A 21,869-nucleotide genomic window follows, 5' to 3' on the forward strand; every position below is an offset into this window, starting at 1 on the left:
CTCCCTGGGAGAGAGGGAATGGAAGAGCCCAGCAAACACTGTTCAATTACCTGTGCCTTATCGACCTCCTTATTAAGGAGACTTGAAGGCACTTCTCCATGCGGACTCAGTACTTTTCTACTTCCTACTCCTTCCCCATCTCCCTTCTAGAAGCCCCTGGGTCCATAAAACAGCAGGAACCTTTGTTTGGGAATCCTTCAGCAGTAAGACTAAATTTCTCCTCTAAGTACAAGGGTATGTGTGGTGTGGGGTGCTAGTTGAGGGGGGTGGTGTATCTGCACTTATCTTCCTGACTCTTGCCCACTGCTGTTCAGTGGGAAACAATGTAATACTCGGGAGCCAGCAACCTTTCCTGACTGGCTTCTTCCTGATACTACCAGAATAAGAAAATAAAGTTTTGCTACTTTGAACTTTGCTTGTTTTCCTAATTGACCACCTGGCAGCTCTAAACTCTAACAGAAAACAGAAAACTTTAAAGATAACCTATACAATAGCATCAAAAACATTACATTCTTAAAAATGCATGTAATAAAAGATATGCAAGATTCCTAAACTCAAAACTACAACATCAGTGAGAAAAATAAAGACTATCTGAGTATCTGACTAAATGGAAAGATATACCATGATCATAAATTGAAAGATGCAACATGGTTAAAATGTTAATGTCCCCCTGCCCCAGCCCCCTCCCCCCCCAACCAAATCCCATGTATTCAACACAAAGCCTATTATAATCCCTGTAGACTTTTGTTCTTCAGGTTCTCTTAAAAAATCAATTGTGGTAAAATACACATAGCATTGACCATCTTAACCATTTTTAAGTGTACAGCTCTGTGGCATTCACATTCACACTGTTGTGCAACCATCCCCAGCATCCATCTCCAGAACTTTTTCATCTTTCCCAGCTGAAACTCTGTACCCCTTAAACACTAACTGCCTATTCCTCCTTCCCCCTGGAAACCACCATTTTTACTTTTGTCTCTATAAATTTGACTACTCTAGGAACCTCATATAAGTGGAATCATACAGTATTTGTCCCCTTCTGTAACTGGTTTATTTTACTCAGCATAATGTTCTCAAGGTTCATCTATGTTGCAGTATCAGATTTTTTTTTTTTTTTTTTTTTGAGATGGAGTCTCGTTCTGTCGCCCAGGCTGGAGTGCAGTGGTGTGATCTTGGCTCACTGCACGCTCCGCCTCCCGGGTTCACACCATTCTCCTGCCTCAGCCTCCCAAGTAGCTGGGACTACTGGCGCCCGCCACCACGCCTGACTAATTTTTTGTATTTTTTAGTAGAGACAGGGTTTCACCATGTTAGCCAGGATGGTCTCGATCTCCTGACCTCGTGATCCACCCACCTTGGCCTTCCGAAGTGCTGGGATTACAGACTTGAGCCACCGCGCCCGGCCCAGAATTTCATTCCTTTTTAAGGCTGGATAATATTCTACTGTATGTATGCTATGGTTTGGATACCTGTCACCTATAAACCTAATGCTGAAATGTGATCCCAATTTAGGGGGGTCCTAATGGGAGGTGTTTACGTCATGAAGATGAATCCTTCATGAAGACATTAATGACCTCCTCAGGGGTGTGTTCTAACTCTATTAGTTCATTTGATAGCTGCATATTAAAAAGAGCCTGGCATCTCCCCCTCTCTTGATTCCTCTCTTGTCATGTGATCCTTGAACATACCAGTTCTCCTTTACCTTCCACCATGAGTGAAAGCAGCTTGAGGTCCTCACCAGATGCAGATGCCCAATCTTGAGCTTCCCAACAATGAGAATTATGAGCCAAATAAACATTTCCTTTATCAATTATCCAGCCTCAGGTATTTCTTCTTAGCAACATAAAATGGACTAAGACAATATACATATATACACTACATTTTGTTTATCCTTTAATCCATCAGTGGAACTTGGGTTGCTTCCACCTTTGGCTATCGTGAATAATGTTGCTATGAAAACAGGTGTTCAATTATCTGTTTGAGTTTCTGCTTTGGGTGTACAGCTAGAAGCAGTATTAACAGATCAAATGGTAATTCTGTCTTTAATTTTGAGGAATTAAAATACGGTTTTCCATAGTAGCTGCAAATTTTATATTCCCAAGGGCAATGTACAAGAACTCCAGTTTCTCCACATCCTTGCCAACACCTGTTATTTTGTTTATTTATTATTATTATTATTTTTAATGATAACTAGCCCAATGGGTGTAAGGTGGTATCTCACTGTGGTTTCGATTTACTTTTCCTGAATGATTCGTGATGTTGAGCACCTTTTCATATGCTTGTTGGCTATTGTATATCTTCTTTGGAGAAATATTTTCAAGTCCTATGCCCATTTTTAATGGGGTTGTTTCTTATTGCTGAGTTGTCCAAGTTCTTTATATATTCTCAATCACTTAACAGATACATGACTTGCAAATATTTCCCCCTATTCTATGGGTTAACCTTTTTACTATCTGGTGATGGTGTCCTTTCACACACAAAAGTTTTTAACTTTGAATTTAGTCCAACTTACCTAATTTTTTGTTGCTGTTATTACCTATGCTTTTGGTGTTATGCCCAGGCTTTCCTTTTTAAAATGAAAATGGACAAGCTGTTTCTAACACTTACATAAAAATGCAAAGGATCTAGAAAAACGCAACAGCTTACTCCACAGCCTGAGTAATCAAGAGTTGGTCTTGGCACAGGAATAAATACGTGACTCAATGGAATATAATAGAAAGTCTAGAAATAAACCCACACTGAAAAAGCCAACTGGCATTTAAAAGTGGCACCAAAGTAATTTAATGTGGAAAGGCAAGTATTTTCAACAAATGATACTGGAAATCTACATGGGGCAGATAATAAACAAACCTTCCTTAACTCTACCTGAAACCATATACGAAAATTAATTTCAGATAGCTCACATAAAATATAAAAGCCAAAACTACAAAGCTTCTAGAAGAAAACAAAGAAGAAAGTTTTTGTCACCTGGACCTAAGCAAAGAATTATTAGATAGGAAATAACAATAACCATAAAACAAAACATTGCTATGCTGGATATCTGCAAAACTAGCAACTTCCGCTCCTTAAATAATACCATTAAAGAAAATGAATAGGCAAGCCACAAATAAAAAAGAGTATGTATGCAAAATATATATTTGAAAAAGAAATTACATCCCAATTATATTAGTAATTCCTACCACTCAATACTAAAAAACTCTATTTCTTAAAAAATAGACAAAAGAATTAGTTCACAAAGAAAGACATACTGCCAGTGAGCAAATAAAAATGTGCTCAATAAGCCAGGTGTGGTGGCTGACACCTATAATCTCAGCACTTTGGAAAGCCAAAGTGGGAGGACTGCTTGAGCCCAGGAGTTCAAGACCAGCATGGGCAACATGGCGAATGCCTGTCTCTACAAAAATAAAAATAAAAAACTAGCTGGGTCTGGTGGCACGCACCTGTAGTCCTGGCAGGCTAAGGTGGGAAGACCACTTGAGCCTGGGAGGTTGAAGCTGCAGTGTGTCATGTTGTGCCACTGCACTCCATCCTGTGCAACAGAGTGAGGCCCTGTCTCAAAACAAAAAAAAAAAAAAAAAAAGAAAAGAAAATATGGTCAACATCATTACTTATCAGAGTAATGAGAACTAAAACAACAATGGGATACCTCTACACATTCATTTAATGGCTAAAATCAAATAAAGGAGAAAAATGCCATCTGTATAAAACTATAGAAGAAACAAAACTAATCTATGGTGAAAAAAACATAGAAGAGTCGTCGTCTTTGACCTTTCTGGAGCAATGAAAATGTTCTGTATCTTGATAGAAATTGGGGTTACATGATTGTATGCTTCTGTCAAAATTCACCAATTTATTCACATAATACATATGCATTTCATTGTATGTAACTTTTACCACCCCCAACCCACACACACAGGCCAAACAACTATTAAACTTGGTTAGATTTACCTTGTTTTACAGTGGTTTGGGCTGGCAATTCCAAAACCACTTTCTGCATATTTTACGCTTGATTTTAAGCTGAGGCCTAAAAGTTAGCAAACCATCGGATGAAACAATTTATAAACACTATTTCTAAGAAATAGTGTTTCTGTTTATGTTTGTTTCATCATTTCATCATTACAAAATTTTCAACTTTAGGGAAGTTTATTGTTTATCTAGTTTACGTAGTCTAGATTTAAGATCTGTAAAATAAGGCATTTATAATGAGGTTTCTACATAGTTACATTTTTTCAGCCTTTTAATTTTTTGTTGCCTACATCTAAATTACTAATACTGTGGTCCATTGAAATGTATATTCAAAAATATATATATCAGCTAAGATGATGTATTGTAAAAGTTTAAATAGTGGTAACATTTGCTCTTTTTGTCTACTTAACTTTGATTTAAAAAGGAAAGAAAAATATCTTTGTTAATCACTGCTCAGGCTGGTTTCTTTATACATTCTAGCACTATTCATATATTAAATATTGACATCTTTAGAGAGCTCTACTTCTATTATTAAGCTGATTCAACTAAAAAGTGTAGCTTTTTAAAAGCTAGTATCATTGAATAAAAAGGTTTTCAAAAACAATAATAAAATAAAACTTTCAAAACTAAAGGATACCCCAATAAAGTAATCTCTTTTTTTAACGATATCAAAAAGCTTAAAAAATAACTGTTCATGGGACAGGCACAGTGGCTCATGCCTATAATTCCAGAACTTTGGGAGGACAAGGCGGGCAGATCACCTGAGGTCAGAAGTTCGAGACCAGCCTGACCAATATGGTGAAACCCCATGTCTACTAAAAATACAAAAATTAGCCAGGCGTGGTGGTGTGCACCTGTAATCCTAGCTACTTGGGAGGCTGAGGCAGAAGAATCACTTGAACCTGAGAGGTGGAGATCGCAGCGAGCTGGTATCACACCACTGCACTCCAGCCTGGGCGAGAGGAGTGTAACTCTGTCTCAAAATAAAAAAAGAGAAGAAAAAAAACAAAAAACTGTTCACTGAACAAAATAGGTATTTGTGAATATTTTCTCAGAATAGTAAGGTAATTATGTTAAACACTACAGAATGTAGCAGAAATAGATGTTATTAATTTTATTGAGTTTCAATTTTTTTTTTTTTTTTGAGATGGAGTCTGGCTCTGTCACCCAGGCTGGAGTGCAGTGGCGCAATCTCGGCTCACTGCAAGCTCCGCCTCCCGGGTTCACGCCATTCTCCTGCCTCAGCCTCTCCGAGTAGCTGGGACTACAGGCGCCCGCCGCCACGCCCGGCTAATTTTTTTGTATTTTTAGTAGAGACGGGGTTTCACCGTGGTCTCGATCTCCTGACCTCGTGATCCGCCCGCCTCGGCCTCCCAAAGTGCTGGGATTACAAGCGTGAGCCACCGCGCCCGGCCTTGAGTTTCAATTTTACTTAACTATTAGATGACACTATTATTTGGTAATCACATCAGAATTTCCCTGAAAAGCAACTGCTTCGATAACAGTTACTTTAAAAATAAACATAAAAATCAAAAGGACAGTTAAAAAGATACGAAAATAAAGTTTTAAAAAGGTCATAATTATATTCCTTTGTTTAAAATTTTCAAGTAATTCCCAATGCTTCATCAATTTGGACTTACAATGCCAGGCTTTTCTTCCCTTTTCATGTAGATCCTGTTAAAAGAGTTAAGTGGCAAATTCTTCAGGCTAAGAATTTTAGAAAGAACCTATGTCTTCAGAGACATCTTGCTATACAACTTTATGTCTGCCCTTTATATTAAATCTAACATGAAAATTAAAAAGATTGAATATCTTGCCAAAGATTCCTTAATGTGACTAACGACTGTGGAAGTGCTTTTTGTTTAGTGACTTGGGGCAAAGATAGAGCTACATAAAGATTAGTAAAACAATAATTATTCTTTTAAGATACTTTGAAGGAAGAAAGCCAACTTAAACAACCTATACCAGAAATAACAGTAGTCGAATTGGAAGAAAAAGGTATATCACACAGGTTGTCAGGGTGACATGAATGAATATACTTTGCCATACCTAATTGAAAAAAATACTAGAAATCCAAGCTCTGGAAACAATCCTTTAAAAATAATTATTGTATAATACTAATCAATGACTTAGAAATAAAAAACAAAACAAAACAAAAAACCTATCCAGGAAATTGTTGGCAGAGTTAAAGAAGAGAAACAGAAGTTTATCTAAAAATGTCCTTAGGCAGGAAATATGTTTTTAATGCATTTAAAATATATTAGAAGACACAAATCATTTTAAGAACCTATATTTGTTTCTTAATTTTAGTTTTTAAGTATTATAAATAACATACATTTGCATCATCACTTCAGAATCATGCTATTCCTACATGAAAATGCATATTTTATCACCATTAAGAGTGAGTACTATATGATAAACTACACAAGAAACACTAATTTAGCAAGTCTATAATCAAATTTAAATAACTAAATTTGTTTTAAGAAATTGACCAGGCTTGGCACGGTGGCTCATCACTGTAATCCCAGCACTTTGAGAGGCTGAGGTGGGCGGATCATCTGGGGTTAGGAGTTCAAGACCAGCCTGGCCAACATGGTGAAACAGTCTCGATTAAAAATACAAAAAATTACCCGGGCGTGGTGGCGCACGCCTGTAATCCCAGCTACTCGGGAGGCTGAGGCAGGAGAATCACTTGAACTCAAAAGGTGGAGGTTGCAGAGAAAAAAGATTGCACCACTGCACTCCAGCCTGGGCAACAAAGCAAGACTCTGTCTCAAAAAAAAAGAAAGAAAGAAAGAAATTGACCAAATGCAATCCTAACTAATCTTAAGAGGGACAAGACTGGTTTCATTTTGTTAAATTTAAAATAATCCATTTTTAGTGACCTAACGTTTTATGAAAAATAGTAACTAAACTTATAAGCAATTTTAGCTTTACTCTCAGTCTAATCAAATCTCAGAGGGAAAAACTCCTACAATTACGACCCAGGAAGTCTATAAGCCTCCATACTAGTTAGAACAGAAAAGTTAATTAAAAATAAAAAATCAAGTCTCAGCTACTCGGGAGGCTGAGGTGAGAGGATTGCTTGAGCCCGGGAGGCAGAGGCTGTACTGCATCAAGAAAGTGCCACTGCACTCTAGCCTGAGTGACAACGAAAACAAACACAAAAAAATTATAATCAGAATGAGAGACTAATATTTGAAATTAAAATGTAATATATAAGAATTCTTGCTGGTGTTCCTAATAATTTATGATACAAACAAATTTAGTTGGGGAGGATGCACTGACAAGCCAGATTTTTAAATGTAAAATAAATAAAAGTGCTAACAACAGTATTTAGAGACCAAATTGACACCCTACCATTGTTATCAAAATGGTTCAATATCTATATAATTTGCCATATACTCAAATAAAGGGGAGAATCTGGCAAGCATTTAATAGTGTAGAATTGGCTATAAAAGTGAAATAGCTTAATAGATCATTTCCTACCCTCAATGCTTCTGAAAAATGGCCACAGTACAAAATAAAATTAAAGATGCTATTTAAGAGGGCTCATGGATTCCAGGGTTCTTAGCTTTAGGAAACCTTTCTTCTCTCTCTCCTATCTCTGATTAAGTAATAAAATGTGCCACATTGAGTTTATATAGTTAAGATAAAATTTGAGGTTTAGAAGTTTGGTGTTATTCCTAATTTGATAGTTCGATAAAGACTGAAAGAGAGACAGGCCCACTTCCTTTTCATATACGTGCAAGGAGAGGAATCACTTCATCTCTACTTTTCATAGATTAATCAATTATTCTCAAATCTATTTCCTCACTTAAAATACAGGGGAGGAAAAACTATCCACTACATTTTAGTGACAAAAAATCAATTGTCCTTTATCAAGCCCTTTAAATATCTTCATCAAACATTATATTTTGTGACTCAATTTGCTCTAGAAATTATAATAGTGACAGTTTTTATTAATTCAGCAAAAGAATACTCAGTCATTACTTATGTAGAGTTCATTTACCAAGCATTTTCTGATCATTAAATGTGCCATGAACTGTGGAAACAAAAATAAATAAGGTATCACTAAGTAGTTCCATAACTACTTCCAACAAAGACTGACCTATCACAGACAAAGCCTTTAAGACTTCCCAATTCCATGAAATAGTTTCAATTTGACCTTTAGCATTTAGATTGCATTAAATAACATAAAGAAATATATATTTAGTTGAGAACTTCTCAGATAATTTCTAATTAAATTTTAAAAGCAGATGGCAAAAAACTTGCACTTAAAAAAATAAAATTCCCTGAGATGCTGTAAACCTTCAATCTAATCATTTTACAAAACATGTAATGACAAATTTCTTTTTGTCTCCTAGATTTTAGACAAAATTATATACAAAAACAGGACATGTACATTTTCTGACATAACAAATAAGTATTTATTATAACTGGAAACATATTTACCAATTGTGACCTTTACTTCAATGCACACATACATGTATTCTTTGTGTTACTAAATAATACCACTGTTCTAACATTTTATATGGAAAGAACCTTACTACCACTCAGCAATTATTCATAAGGTACCTAATGAACCACGGTATGATTGTGATCATGTACAACAGGGGGAAAACCAAGACACAGAAATGCTAAATTACTTGCCAAAGTCCCAAGAAAAACAGGCAAAGCAGAAAATAACAGTTGAAACCTACTAATTACAATGTACTGACAAATTGCATGCAATTGTTCAATGATACAAAAAATTATACATGTAAATTCACAAGTAAACATACACAAATAACTAAAAAAGCAAGGACAATTAAGAAGGAATTTTCTACATAGCCTGAATTACATAGAGAAGTGTGGTTTAAAAAATCAAAACTGCTGAAGAGCAGGGTCTAGTGAGATATAAACATTAGTTTAAAAGAACTTGAGAAAGTAAACACAGTATATTAAATAAAAGACTAATTGTGACCCATGAAGTTTAATTTTAAAAGAGAACCTAACAGATATACACATATGTCTGAGTAAGCGCTGAAATATATCTGTAGAGAAAATAAATCCTTATTTAAAATATCTTATTTGAAAGTTAAAAAAATAGCATGTATAGTTTTAAGATGCAATGTAATAAAAAAGTGTAGACTTTTGGGGGGTGATTTTCAAACAATAACAGTGCCAATTCCAAAATACGAGATGCCAGGGAAAATGGCAGATATTAGCTTATGAGATTACTTTTATTAAACATATGAAATTTTATATAAAATAAAATTCTTTAACCCAAGAAGAACAGTACGTAAACAATGTATTTTTTTTTTAAGATCACATTATAACCAAAAATATTTTATGGCATTGCTTTTTATCCAGCTTATCTTGTCCTAAGAAATATTAAAATATAGCATCAATAAAACATTTAATTTCCTCTACATTACCTCTTTAAAACTTTGCAGACAATTTACGATATTATCTTCTTAATAAGGCAAAACCAAGGAAGGGGACTTTGTATATCCATTATTTTAGAGTAATAAAAATATCTTTACCTTCCAGGAGACTTTCACAAAATTCCAGACATTGGCATATTGTAATAATGCAATTAGAAATAAAAATTTTATGACAGAAACTAAAGAAATAAGTAACATAGAGTAATACTATTCAAAAATCTTATCAAAATTAGAAGAAAGATGGCACTTTATTAAACAACTAAAATATGACAGGTTGGAAATCTATCATAAACTGATTTTCAAAATAAAAATTATATTTCTCAGGTTCCTAATTTCCAATATATGACAAAAGCAAAACAAAAAAACTAATAAAAACCTATAAGTCCTACAGCAAAAAGGCCTCAATCAATCTCATATTTTAAAAAAATTTAGTAAGACACAGTAGATACTCACACAGGTTCAAATAATTAATAAAAGGATCACCAGCTCTATAAGTTTTTAACTACTGTTTCAAATTAATCATAGTCCTCAACTCCATCCTCAACCCCAAGGGAATTTTCCTGAATTAAATTTTTGTTCATTATATAAGATTGTTATTTTTTTTCTTTATTTTTGTTGTTTCATTTACTCCATTATGTTACCCTTATGCTTGGGATTTCATTTTCGACATACTGCAAAATTTATACTGTGGTCAATCAGAATTATTCAGGTGTATCTCCTGAACTTGGAACTACTTACTACTTTACCCTAAATTTTAATAAACTTAACCTTCAAGATAGCTCCCAAGACACTCTACATGAACTACCTCAAAAAAAAATTGGCCAATTATTATAAACTTTCTTAACTTTGTTGAAGGACTTTGTCTTTCTCTACTGTAATTTTTACTTTATCTTTCTCATTGATAGCATAAAAAACTCACAAAATTTAAGACTTCATGCCTTTCTTTGAGAAATTAAGACAAATTATATTTTTAATGACCAAAATAGATTAAATCATTTGGAAGTAAATATTTAAAAACGTGTAACAACACTAATATATTTGTTTTATCAATATGTTTATTCTTTTTGAAATGTTTAATTTCTGTGTCCTCAGTTAATTTAACAGGGCTTTACCAGAAGACAATTTTTTAAAGAAATAAGAATGGGTTCCCTTACAAAGTCCCTATAAGAACTGCAAGAACTTTTGTGACACTGCCCTTTGAAAGTATGATGCCTCTTGTAAATTAGCTCTCTTTTTGTTCACCCACTCACTCCGCCATCTCACCCAGAGCTTTGATCAATTACTTCATTTCCGCTAAAATTAGCAGCCTCTGGACCATTGGGAAAAGCCAATGTGCAGCATCAGCTAAGATTTCTGATTAGCATTATGTCTGATTAAAAAACAAAGTACCAAAACGAAACAAAGAAACAAAGACAAAACAAAAAATAAAATCAACCTAGGCCATCTTTTCACCTTTCTTTATTTCGTAAGGGAGAAGCATTTAACACATTTGTTTTGATAAGCAATAAGAAAGTGCTAATTAAGTTCTTGTCAATAAAAAGTCTGTCTTCTCACCATTGCTTCTAAATTTCAAACATTTAGAATATGCTAACAGAGCTTAGTAACTTTATTGTTTTATGACATAAAACATAATAATCTTAGTACACAGTGTTTAGATCAAATTACTTTTATGGCCTCTATACAGAGAGCATTGTCAATTTCTCTTGTCAAGAGAAAAATAATTCCCTGTGTTAAAAATGCAGATTATCACTCTTATTTACATTTAAATCCAGAGTATAACCATGTGTGAGAGGTTAAGAAGTGGATGAAATCTGTTTCTGAAGTACTGTTTCCACTACATAATATTTTAAGAAAGGTCCTATCCGGCAATTGTTTTTTCATTTTTTCTGCGATGAGAAAATAAATATAGAACTTTCATCCCCTAAAGACAAGGGTTCAGCATCCAACTTACCTGACAAGATTTTCATTGTCTCCAGTTCCCTTGCAAGTTGCACATTCAGTTCTTAAATCTTCAGCCTTGGGCTTCTTTTGCAACACAGACTGTCTTTGTCTTCTCTCTCTAGGAACTCTTTCCTGCCATACAAGGGATAATAAAGCAAAACATAACAAAACAAGGATATGAGGGAAACAATTTTAAGCCAGAAAATTTCTCAAAGTTAAGACTGTGTAAAAGTGCTTAACTTATTCCAACCTCATGTTTTTCTTCATCAGGAACAAAGCTTCGTTTTCGTCCTCTGGTTCTCTGGAAAAAAAAAAACAAAAGAAAAAAAACAAAAATCCACAGTATATCTAATGTTTAATTAATGATAAAAATAAATTTCCTCTGTTAAATGTTATTGCTTAAGTTAGGCACTTGCAAAATTAGTTATTTCTAATTAACACTAGATTGGACTACTGCATTTTGTTACTATTTATGCCATAGGAAATAAAAAGTAACAAATTAAATATACTTTACAGCGCTTTACTTTTAAATAAACATGTATCTGATAGAAAAAAATGAATTCTCCAAAATTATTTTAAAGGATTTTCTCCACACTTCATAATTGTCCATAATTATGATTTACTCAGAGCATTTAAATTTTTATAACTTATGACTTACATAGCTGAAATGCTAAACCTGGGATCATACTACACACAGTTTGCCTACATATATGCATGTGCATACATGTTTATGTAAAGAAATAATTCTTAAGCAGCCAAAAAAAGTAGAAGGAAAAGGTATCACATATCCAAAATCCTAGTTAACATAAAACTAATTAAACTGCCATATAAAACGACATTTTTAACTAATTTAGCTAAAATTCACATCGTATATTTCAGAATACATATACCATTTGAAAGAATGCATACAAATGTTTAAAAGAACTGTAACTCATTAGTATTTGCAGCCAGTATGTGAGAAATCTCCACCAATCACAGCACAGACCAATGTTCCTTAGAGACTGGAAGAGAATGCAGGCACTGCTTCCAAAAATTACTTTGACAGCTGAGATCAAGGAACATTCCCAAGCTAGAGTAGGTACCAAATAATTCTAAACAGAATTACATTATACTATAAATATATTAATATTTTCTTACATTACTGTAATTTCAATTCTTCATGATACCAAGTACACTGTTATTTAATACCATGGCTAACTGCTTACCATTTAATCTGTCCCTAGATAACCAAGAGTCAACTAAATTAGTCATTCAAAAAAAGTAAATTTATAAACTATGAATCTGTTTACATTTATATTGCCAATCAGTATGTTTTAATTATATCATTGAAGTAAGTAGGAAGAAAAATGAAGACTATATCCAGGAAAGGCCTTTAAATGCAGACCCTACATCTACAATTCTTACTTCCAAAGAACAATACTGAGACTTGCTCCTCAAAATATCAATCACAACCCATAAGCACTGGCATCGCCTGAGTGTCTATTAGAAATGCAGAATCTCAGGCTTACTCCGACACACTGAATTAGAAGCTATCTTTTAACAAGAATCCTAAGTAGGTCAAATACACATAAGTTTAAGGACACCAGAGTTGAAAGGTCCTTAACAACACTTATTCAAGTTCTAACTGAAAACTTATAGCTAGTAATTTCTATATTCATCTCCTTTCCTTCTGTGCCACTCTTGCCCTTTAATGCTTTATTTTCTGTCCCCTTACAAAATTCATTCCCAAATTGATAAGGACCATATCATATTCATTTTTCTACACCCAATTAAACTTAACACAATGCTTATGACATAAAGACTCAATTAACTTGTTTTAATAAAATAAACTTATAAGTGGTTAAATCAAAACTAATGAATGATGATACTATATAATACAAATTAAAAGATCTGACTGACAAGCCAGGCACCATGGCTCATGGCCATAACCTCAACACTTTGAGAGGCTAAGGTGGGAAGACTGCTTGGGCTTAGAAGTTCAAGACCAGCCTGGGCAACACAGAGAGACCTTATCTCTACTAACAATAAAAATGAAAAAATCAGCTAGGTATAGTTGTGATTGCTTGTAGTCCCAGCTACTCAGGAGGCTGTGGTGGGAAGATAACTTGAGCCCAGGAGATCTAGGCTGCAGTGAGCCACGACTGAGTCACTGCATTCCAAGCCTGAGCAACAGGACGAGATTTTGTCTCAAAAAATAAAATAAAATAAAAATTTGACAAAAAGTGTAAATTATTTTTCCCTAATTTGGTACTCTATTATCTAATTTGCATAATGTATATTTACAGGTCTTTTTTCTTTTTTTAGACAGAATCTCCCCCTGTCACTCAGACTGGAGTGCAGTGGCAGCAATCTCAGCTCACTGTAGCTTCCGCCTCCCGGGTTCAAGCGATTCTCATACCTCAGCCTCGCAAGTAGGTGTGCACCACCATGCCTGGCTAATCGTTCCATTTTTACTAGAGAAGGGGTTGCCATATTGGCCAGGCTGGTCTCGAACTCCTGACCTAAAGCGATCCACCTGCCTTGGCCTCCCAAAGTACTCAGATTACAGGCATGAACCACTGCACGTGGCCTACAGGGCATTTCAATAAGATGTTCTAAATTAGTAACCAATATCAAGTGGAAAATATTCAAATTACTCATTTGAGTTCTACGAACTTCTAAACAGAATGTGCAAAAGACGTCCATACATTTTCACATTTTTCTTCATCCAACTCATCTTTTAGGTAATGAACTAGCAAATGTATCATCTAGTTTTGCATTAATTTTTCAAGTATGTATTTTAATGCTGCAAGTTCATGTTTTCAATTCTTTTAAGGATGTTTATTTATCATTTTGATAATAACTTAAATCTTCAAATATCTGGTATGACTCTATCAATTGAAACTCTTCATACCAGATTGCAATTAGCATCATATGGTATAATGCCAATTAGTGATTCAATCACATAATGGTATAGCTCTATTTCTCTCTATACTTATAAATTTCTTCTCATATATTAGGTGTATTTGTAATTATCTAAAATAGTCACTTTAAGTACATTTATTACCAAATGGTAATCACTGATATATTCATGTAATAATTTAAAATAACGCAAGACACATAAACAATTTCCAACTACAAAAACAAACTTGTTATAAAAATATAAAACAATATCATCTTAGAGCTCTGAAAAAGCAATCCAGAGAAATGACTTGCTGATGTCACACACCTGGTAAGTTTCTGAGGTAAACCTTAAACTCAGTTATCTCAGCTGTCACTTCAGTGACTTTTCTTGCATGGCTAATCCAAGATTAATAATTTAATCCCAAATAGAAATGAGCAAAATTATTAAGAATGCAAATCTCTTATTGCACTTAAATACTTAAACTAAACTGTAACATTGTGATGCCCAATGAAGATTTCTTACATTTCAAATGAAGTTAGAGAATTATACCCAATAAAGAGTAAATTAAAACTGGCACTATAGTCTACCTAATTTGGTAGCTCCATACTACATACCAACTTGATTCATTACCAAAGTAATTACAGCACTCTTATTTAGCATTTATCACATTACTATTTCCAAAGAAAAAAATAAAAGAGAATTTGATCCAAATATAACTATACAAAATACCAAGTCCTCCAACCAAGAAAATGTTGAAAGCTATGGGGTTTTTTTTCTAGTTTTAATGAAGTGGCAGCAACTATAACTATGAAAATTTATAACTGCCTAACATCACAACAGACAAGTTATCTTGAAAGTAGTGTCCTTGAATGAATCCCGAAACATTAGCAGAATTTAAAAGAGGGAGAAATGGTACAAAAAAGCAAGAAAAACGAAAACAAGTTGGGCCCATCTGACAAATTTCAGTTACCAAAGAGCTTGTCCCATCTCAGATGAATAGAAGTATATATAACTGGGTGGTCCTTTTCTGATACATTTTGAGGCTGAAACTACTTTAGCAACAATAAAACAGTAGGATGAAAATAATATGCAGAAGAAGGAAGAATTTTACTTTTCAAGTATGTGCTTTAGAATGTAACACAGATACGTTACCTGCAAATTCCACATGATTAATCAAGCAAGGGTGCAATTCCAAACTGATTCATTTTGACAGTAATTAGTTAAGCTATTAAAAGTAAAATGAAAGTTTACAATGCATTCCAAATCTTGACACATTCCAATTTTTTCTGTTTTTTGTTTTTTTTTTTTAAGAACTTGATTTAGCTAGGGAACAATTACAACCTGAGCTGCTTAAATCACCTTGCTCGTAATCTGTCCGTGATAAACTTACTTGAAAAGAGGTGATTAAAAAAATCCCTAGAAGAGACTGGCATGGTATTAGAGACAATGTATTTAAACTGAAAAGGTGTAAAATTATCTTAACTAGCAGGCAACTTTTAAATAGTTTATTCAGGCCGGGCACAGTGGCTCAGGCCTGTGATCTCAGTACTTTGGGAGGCCGAGGAGGGTGGATCACCTGAGGTAAGGAGTTTGAAACCAGCCTGGCCAACACGGCGAAATCTCATCTCTACTAAAATACAAAACTCAGCCGGACGTGGTGGTGTATGCCTGTAATCCCAGCTACCCAGGAGGCTGAGGCATGAGAATCACTCGATCCTGGGAGGCGGAGGTTGCAGTGAACCAAGATCACACCACTGCACTCCAGCCTGGGCAACAGAGTGAGACTCTGTCTCAAAAAAATAAAAATAAAAATAAGTAAATAAATAGTTTATTCATCAAAAACAAATAATTAAACATTGCTCTAACTTCTCCATCATTTGGACTAAAAAACATGTAATGTATTTTAATTAATTCTTTAGAGCTGAGGATATTTTAATTTGCAATCAAGTCAAATGCATGATTCATTTGGCAAATGAACTAAATTTAAAACTAAAAGAGTCAGTACCTTAACATCTTTGATATCACTAAACTAGGCTTCACATATTCACTTGTGACCAGGTCACTAAATTTAACACTTGTGTTTTTGTTGACAAATCAATATTTATACAAATTAATAATTAAAGTAAGTCACATATGGTTAGATGAATCATAAGAAATGCTTCCCTCTGTAACTTCTATGTAAAAATAGAACATGCTTATTCATGGGCAAAATTCCAAAATCAATGTTAATTAGGACAATTAAGTCAACCTTTGAAAACCTCTGTTAAGCTAAATAGCATTAGATTTATGCTGGGGAATAAATCCCAGTAGCTTTCTGGCAGCTATTCAAAAATGCTTCAATATAAAATTTATTCTAATATATATAAATATATAATTCCTAAGAATATAAAATTATATGTATAGTATATATGTAGCAATATATAATAAAATATATATAATTTCTAAAAAATATAAAATTATACATATACATAATTCCTAAAAATATTTGTCTTTCAATTATGAAACTATATTGAAAACAAGTTAAAGTTCATGAAATATTCAAAGAAAACTGCCATATACAAAAAACAAATTATGAACAAGGTGTCATCTGTTTCTGTTGGCTACCAGTAAACAACCGATGGAATGGCAGTCACCAAAAGTGAGTGCTTTCCCTTTGGTCAATTGACTGCAGAGTTTCTTTTTATCTAATTTAGCTTATGTTAACAGGGTTATGAAAATATATGGGAGAATAAAAAGAAAATCATGACCAATTTGTCTTAACTACTATAAACTGAAATAACTATGGGTCTAACGATATATAATAAAATATGTATTCTACATGACAAGTAAGTGTTGCTATAAAAACCTTCTCAGAGATAATGGTATATACAAAATAAGGAAAGTCTTGAAAGCTCCACCTATTCTCATCTTTATTTCATACTCCTGGGAATAAATAAAAGTGATGGATTTCCAAGAGGCAAAAAGCAAAACAGGAGTCTCAGGGTTCTGAATAAGATTACTTGAGCTAAGGACACACACAGAGTAGATCTCTTCCAAGTAGCCAAAGTGAGTTCTAGTTCACTACAAAAACTGTTTGCCAGGGTTTCTTCTAAGAATCTATGACAGATAGAGGTTTTATAATCTGACTCGTACCTCAGAGGTCACCTTGAGTCTGATAATAGAAAACTCTGGTATGTAAAGTCCCCACAAATAACCCTTCTGTCCCAGAACTGTAATAATTCAGTTAGTATAAGAATGAGTAAAATAAATATGAACATAATGTACAGTAACCTTTAGTCACTTCAATAGAACTGAATCCAAATGCTTCAACATTTTTCCTAAACTAGCACCTAAAAAATATGTATATGAAACATATCTCATATTTTCAGATTCTCAAGACTTAAGCTTAAGCATTATTAAATAGGTACTTAGTATATGCATAAAATTAGTTAAAACATAAATGTAATAAAAATAGGCTCTAGGATATTTGATTATCTCTCAAATAAAGACTGCCACTTAGAACAGGCTAGTGGCTCACATTGTTAAGTGCAATGGAAAAACAATTAAATGTGTTTAAATCCCCTTCTGAAATAATGATCTAAAAGAAATAATGCATCCTGAAAAACAATATGGTTTTCAGTCAAAGCTGCTAAAAAGCATTTTGACTATTTATTGCATTTATTTTGCAAAAAAGAAAATATACAAAACACAACCAGAATTTGTAAGTCAGGAAGAAAGATCTCAGAACTTCAGAAAGAGTAGATGATGCATGCATGTGTGTAAGAACAATGGAAAGACAGGTCCCAACAAGTCCTTTGGCACTTCTATAAAAGATGAAATGTCACTACATGACATACGGTGCAAAGAAAGCAAAAAGAAAATCTGAAAGCTTTCGAGTTACATTAGAGTATCAGAATATGTCCACAAGTATAAACATCAATTTTAAAGTAACTTCAAAAGGGATATGGGTAAGCTAATTTATATTTTCTTCAAAATTAATTTCTTTGCCTAAAAGTAAGTAAAAAGTTTCCACATAGAAAAAAATGCAGAGAAAATGTCTAAATAACAAAGTACTTATTAAACAGAGCTATCTTAGGCTGCCTTTACAATAATTCTATAGTTTCAATGATGCAACATACGAAGAACGGGACCCATTCTTCTGTGGTAAACAGGGCAGTTGCTGTCTGCCAGGAGTTCAGGTCCATGAGCTTGGGGTATGTCATGACTGCCCTATGTATGTCATGAAGGTAAAATTTTCTTCAAAATCATGATAGAATAATAAGACTAACACAAAAACAAATTATACTTTGATCAATTTATGGCAGGAAAAATGAAAAACTGACAAAAATAAAAATACTATAATAACGTATTTCAAGACAGAATGTTCCCAATTGTAATACATGTGCTGAAATAAAAGTGTAAGTAGGAGGATATTGGGAGCAATAGTTTAAAAATGTTAACAACGGGAGAGAAAAATTAGTTATATATTGCAAAAGGTATTTACACAAGTTAGTAAGCTGTTGTATGCCTGGTCTCTCATAATTAACACTATTCTAAGAAACACAACTAGAACACCTTATTTTTCACCATACTACCTATTGATTAAAAAAGATAAATACAACTCTGAAACAGAAATAAGTAAAAACTTAAGGTAACAACAGGAACTCAGCATAAACGGTAAGATCAAGATCAAAATGACTGACCACTCTCTTCTGTATCTCTCATTCCTACATTCCTTGAACAGTTTAGTATGATACCTCACACCAATTGTCTGGTTTTCTGAATGGATTGTTGGAAGGCAGGCAGAAAAGATGAGAGGGAAAGAGGAAAGGTAATCACCATTAGTAGTTACTTTCAACTTTTATTTAGTATAAGCATAGTACCTAAGAAATCTGCTTAGTCAAACCCCATAAATTCTAATTCATTAATTCCAGAATGGGTCTAAAGTCTATACTAGCTCTAGGGTGGGTCCAAAGTCTACATTTCAACAAATAACCCAAGATGGTCCTAATGCAACTAATCGGTCGTCTCTGGAGCATCATTTCCAAACTTCGCACCACACAGTACTCTACGCTACCAAAAAAAAAAAAAAAAAAAAAAAAAAAGTGTCTTACAAAAATGCTTTTCTGATAAAAACAAGTTAAGAAAAAGAATAGATAAAAGTAATCCTGTTTCTAAATATTAAGATTTTTTTTGGAGCTTCAACATGCATTGGAATTTCTACAAGTAAGAAAATAATCACACTGCATTTCCTGAAATTACTGGTCATGGACTCTTTTCCTGGTGTTTCACTGACCAAAATCTGTAATATGTCTAAAACTTTTAAACAAGAAAACATGAAAGGAATGGAATTACATTAGCAAATTTTAAAACTTCCTTATAATTCTAGGATAAAAATGCAGACCAGTAAAGGTGAGAAAAAAAATAGAAGGATCCTTTAGTATTAAAGAGTTCTCTTTTATCTCAAGTAATACTGAATTATGGGCAACAAAAATATCACTGTAATATAAATAATTTCCCTCTATATGATAACTCCAAAGTTAAGGATGATAATACTAGTCACAAGGCTTTCTTGAAACAATAAACAAACTGGAAAAATAACGTTTCATAAGAGGATAATCTTTGTAGACAGACATATGTCTTCTCTAAGACATAACTCTTCTCTAAGATCTTAAGAATAACTGTAGTTACCATTTTCAAACAATTATAGAAAATATTTTAGAAATAGAAACTAGCAGGCTTATTTAACAAAGGAAAAGTCTCTCTAGTTCCCTTATAAACAAAATATATTTTTGAAGCCTAAAAAAAGAGTTATAAACAGTTGAAACTACAAATAAAAACTATTTCAAGTTGATCTACTTAGAGCACCCAAAATAAACTATTTCAATTATCTAACAGATAACAATTCTCAGATTTGCCTCATCAATTTTATATGAGCCCATAACACAAAACTGATTTAAAAAATCAAGCTGAATTCTCCTAAATAAGATCTTTTAAGTGATTATAATATAGGAGGTTAATACAGATTAAAAAAATTTTTTTTGAGAAAACTGTTACTTTAAGGAAAAAATTAAAGACTCTTTAAAATGAAACAGGTAACAAAACAAATGATGACAACTAACCCTAAAAATATCTTTATATCTCCCTTGTGGAAAGAAAGATTTTTGAAAAGTGCCTGCCTCGGCTCAAGCAAGGAAAGTATGCCCTAAGAATTCATAACTGTAAGCCAGCACTTAAAGGTTTGAAATTTACACTCCTGATGTAATAGAAAACATACACACCAAACTTTTATTTAAAATATTCTCAAGTTGGTAGAGGCCCCTCCAAGGTACCTGGTAAAAATGAACATAAATGATTTCCCCAGAAGAAACTCTTTAAAACCTGGCCTCAAAGAACTTGCAATGAGAAAAAGGTAAACACCCCAACAGAAAAATTGGTGAACGGCTTGCATACACATTTTCCAGAAAAGGAAATACAATTTACCAAAAATATGTAAATAAATGCTCAAAATCATTAGTACTGAGAGAAATGCAACATAAAATGTCAATATACTATTTTCCCTGCATCACACTGGAAAGCATTAAAACACTGGACAAAAGTTTGTGAAGCAACAGAAACATTATCCATTGCTGGTATGAGTGTGAACTGGTTTGGAAAACAATTGCAGTTATCTAGCAAAACTGAAGATGCAGATAGTCTGTAACTTAGCAAATCTACACCTTAATACATACACAAACTCCTTGTTACCATGCTGCAGGCGATATTTATAGGAACATTTTAAACAAAGCTGTACAGAATAGAAAAACATGAAAACAACCTAACTGCCCATCAACAAAGCAAAACAAAAACTAGGTAATAATCTATTCTTTCCATAGAAAACTATACATTAGTGACAATAAATAAACTACAACTACATGGATCAGCATGTCTGAATCAAATCAACATAATTTTGGTCAAAATATCAAATTACCAGAGAAAAACATTTGATTCCATTCATATGAAATTCAAAACCTACAAAAACCATGTATTATTTATAAGTACATAGATTTAGAGTGTAAACCTCTTCTATAAAGAAAAAGAAGTGAATGAGAAATGTAAAGCTGAGTAAAGAGGTGGCCTCTGGGCTAGACAGATAAAGATGAGATTGTCGGGTTTACAGGAAACTTCTAAAGCTTTGGGAATGGTCTATCTTTTAAGGTGAGTGATGGATGCTCTGGTGTGTTCATTATATTATGCCTCCGACAAAATATAAACTACAAACACTCAGGTAAGCATGTGGTATATTTCATAATATAGAAAAAAAATTGTTAAGAATAACCAATAGATGTCTTTTTCTTTGACTTCTGAGTATATGTTTGCCCTGTGTCTTTCTCATCCTCTTAAATTTTGGCCTCAGAATTGTATGATGCTTATGTTAAATAGAAAATAAACTACCGTGTTTCTTATCGGAATCTTCTTGGGTTCTGGTGGCACATCCTGTGGAACAAATTTCACTGGTTCCTTAATCTGCCTCCTTGATCGTTTGGTTCCATCTGGTAGGGTTTCCATGGCCATGTCTGCTTCCATGTCACTGCTCCCTGCCTGGTCACATTCTGAGCACTGCCTACATAAAGGGGAAAAATTTAAGTCATGTATTTATTATTATCTTCTGGCTTTAGATATAGTTTTTA

The 21,869-nt window shown here is 33.5% G+C and overlaps 1 protein-coding gene across 5 annotated transcripts in view; it reads right to left on the reverse strand.

The window, feature by feature from the left end:
* Positions 1-21,869, reverse strand: part of PHF14 (PHD finger protein 14) — a 203,959-nt gene that overhangs the window by 100,798 nt on the left and 81,292 nt on the right. For 4 of the 5 annotated variants that reach the window (XM_032760474.2, XM_058446881.1, XM_058446883.1 and 1 more), the window contains exons 14-16: positions 21,634-21,802; positions 11,587-11,637; positions 11,347-11,468 (exon numbers count right to left, since the gene is read on the reverse strand). In XM_032760474.2, coding sequence (XP_032616365.1) covers positions 11,347-11,468; positions 11,587-11,637; positions 21,634-21,802 — 342 coding nt within the window. Of the gene's footprint in view, positions 1-11,346; positions 11,469-11,576; positions 11,638-21,633; positions 21,803-21,869 lie in introns of all 5 variants that reach the window. The other variant, XR_009215711.1, reaches the window with a different exon arrangement.

Source organism: Hylobates moloch, unplaced genomic scaffold, assembly GCF_009828535.3.
Source record: "Hylobates moloch isolate HMO894 unplaced genomic scaffold, HMol_V3 SCAFFOLD_1, whole genome shotgun sequence".
Classification (NCBI taxonomy): domain Eukaryota; kingdom Metazoa; phylum Chordata; class Mammalia; order Primates; family Hylobatidae; genus Hylobates; species Hylobates moloch.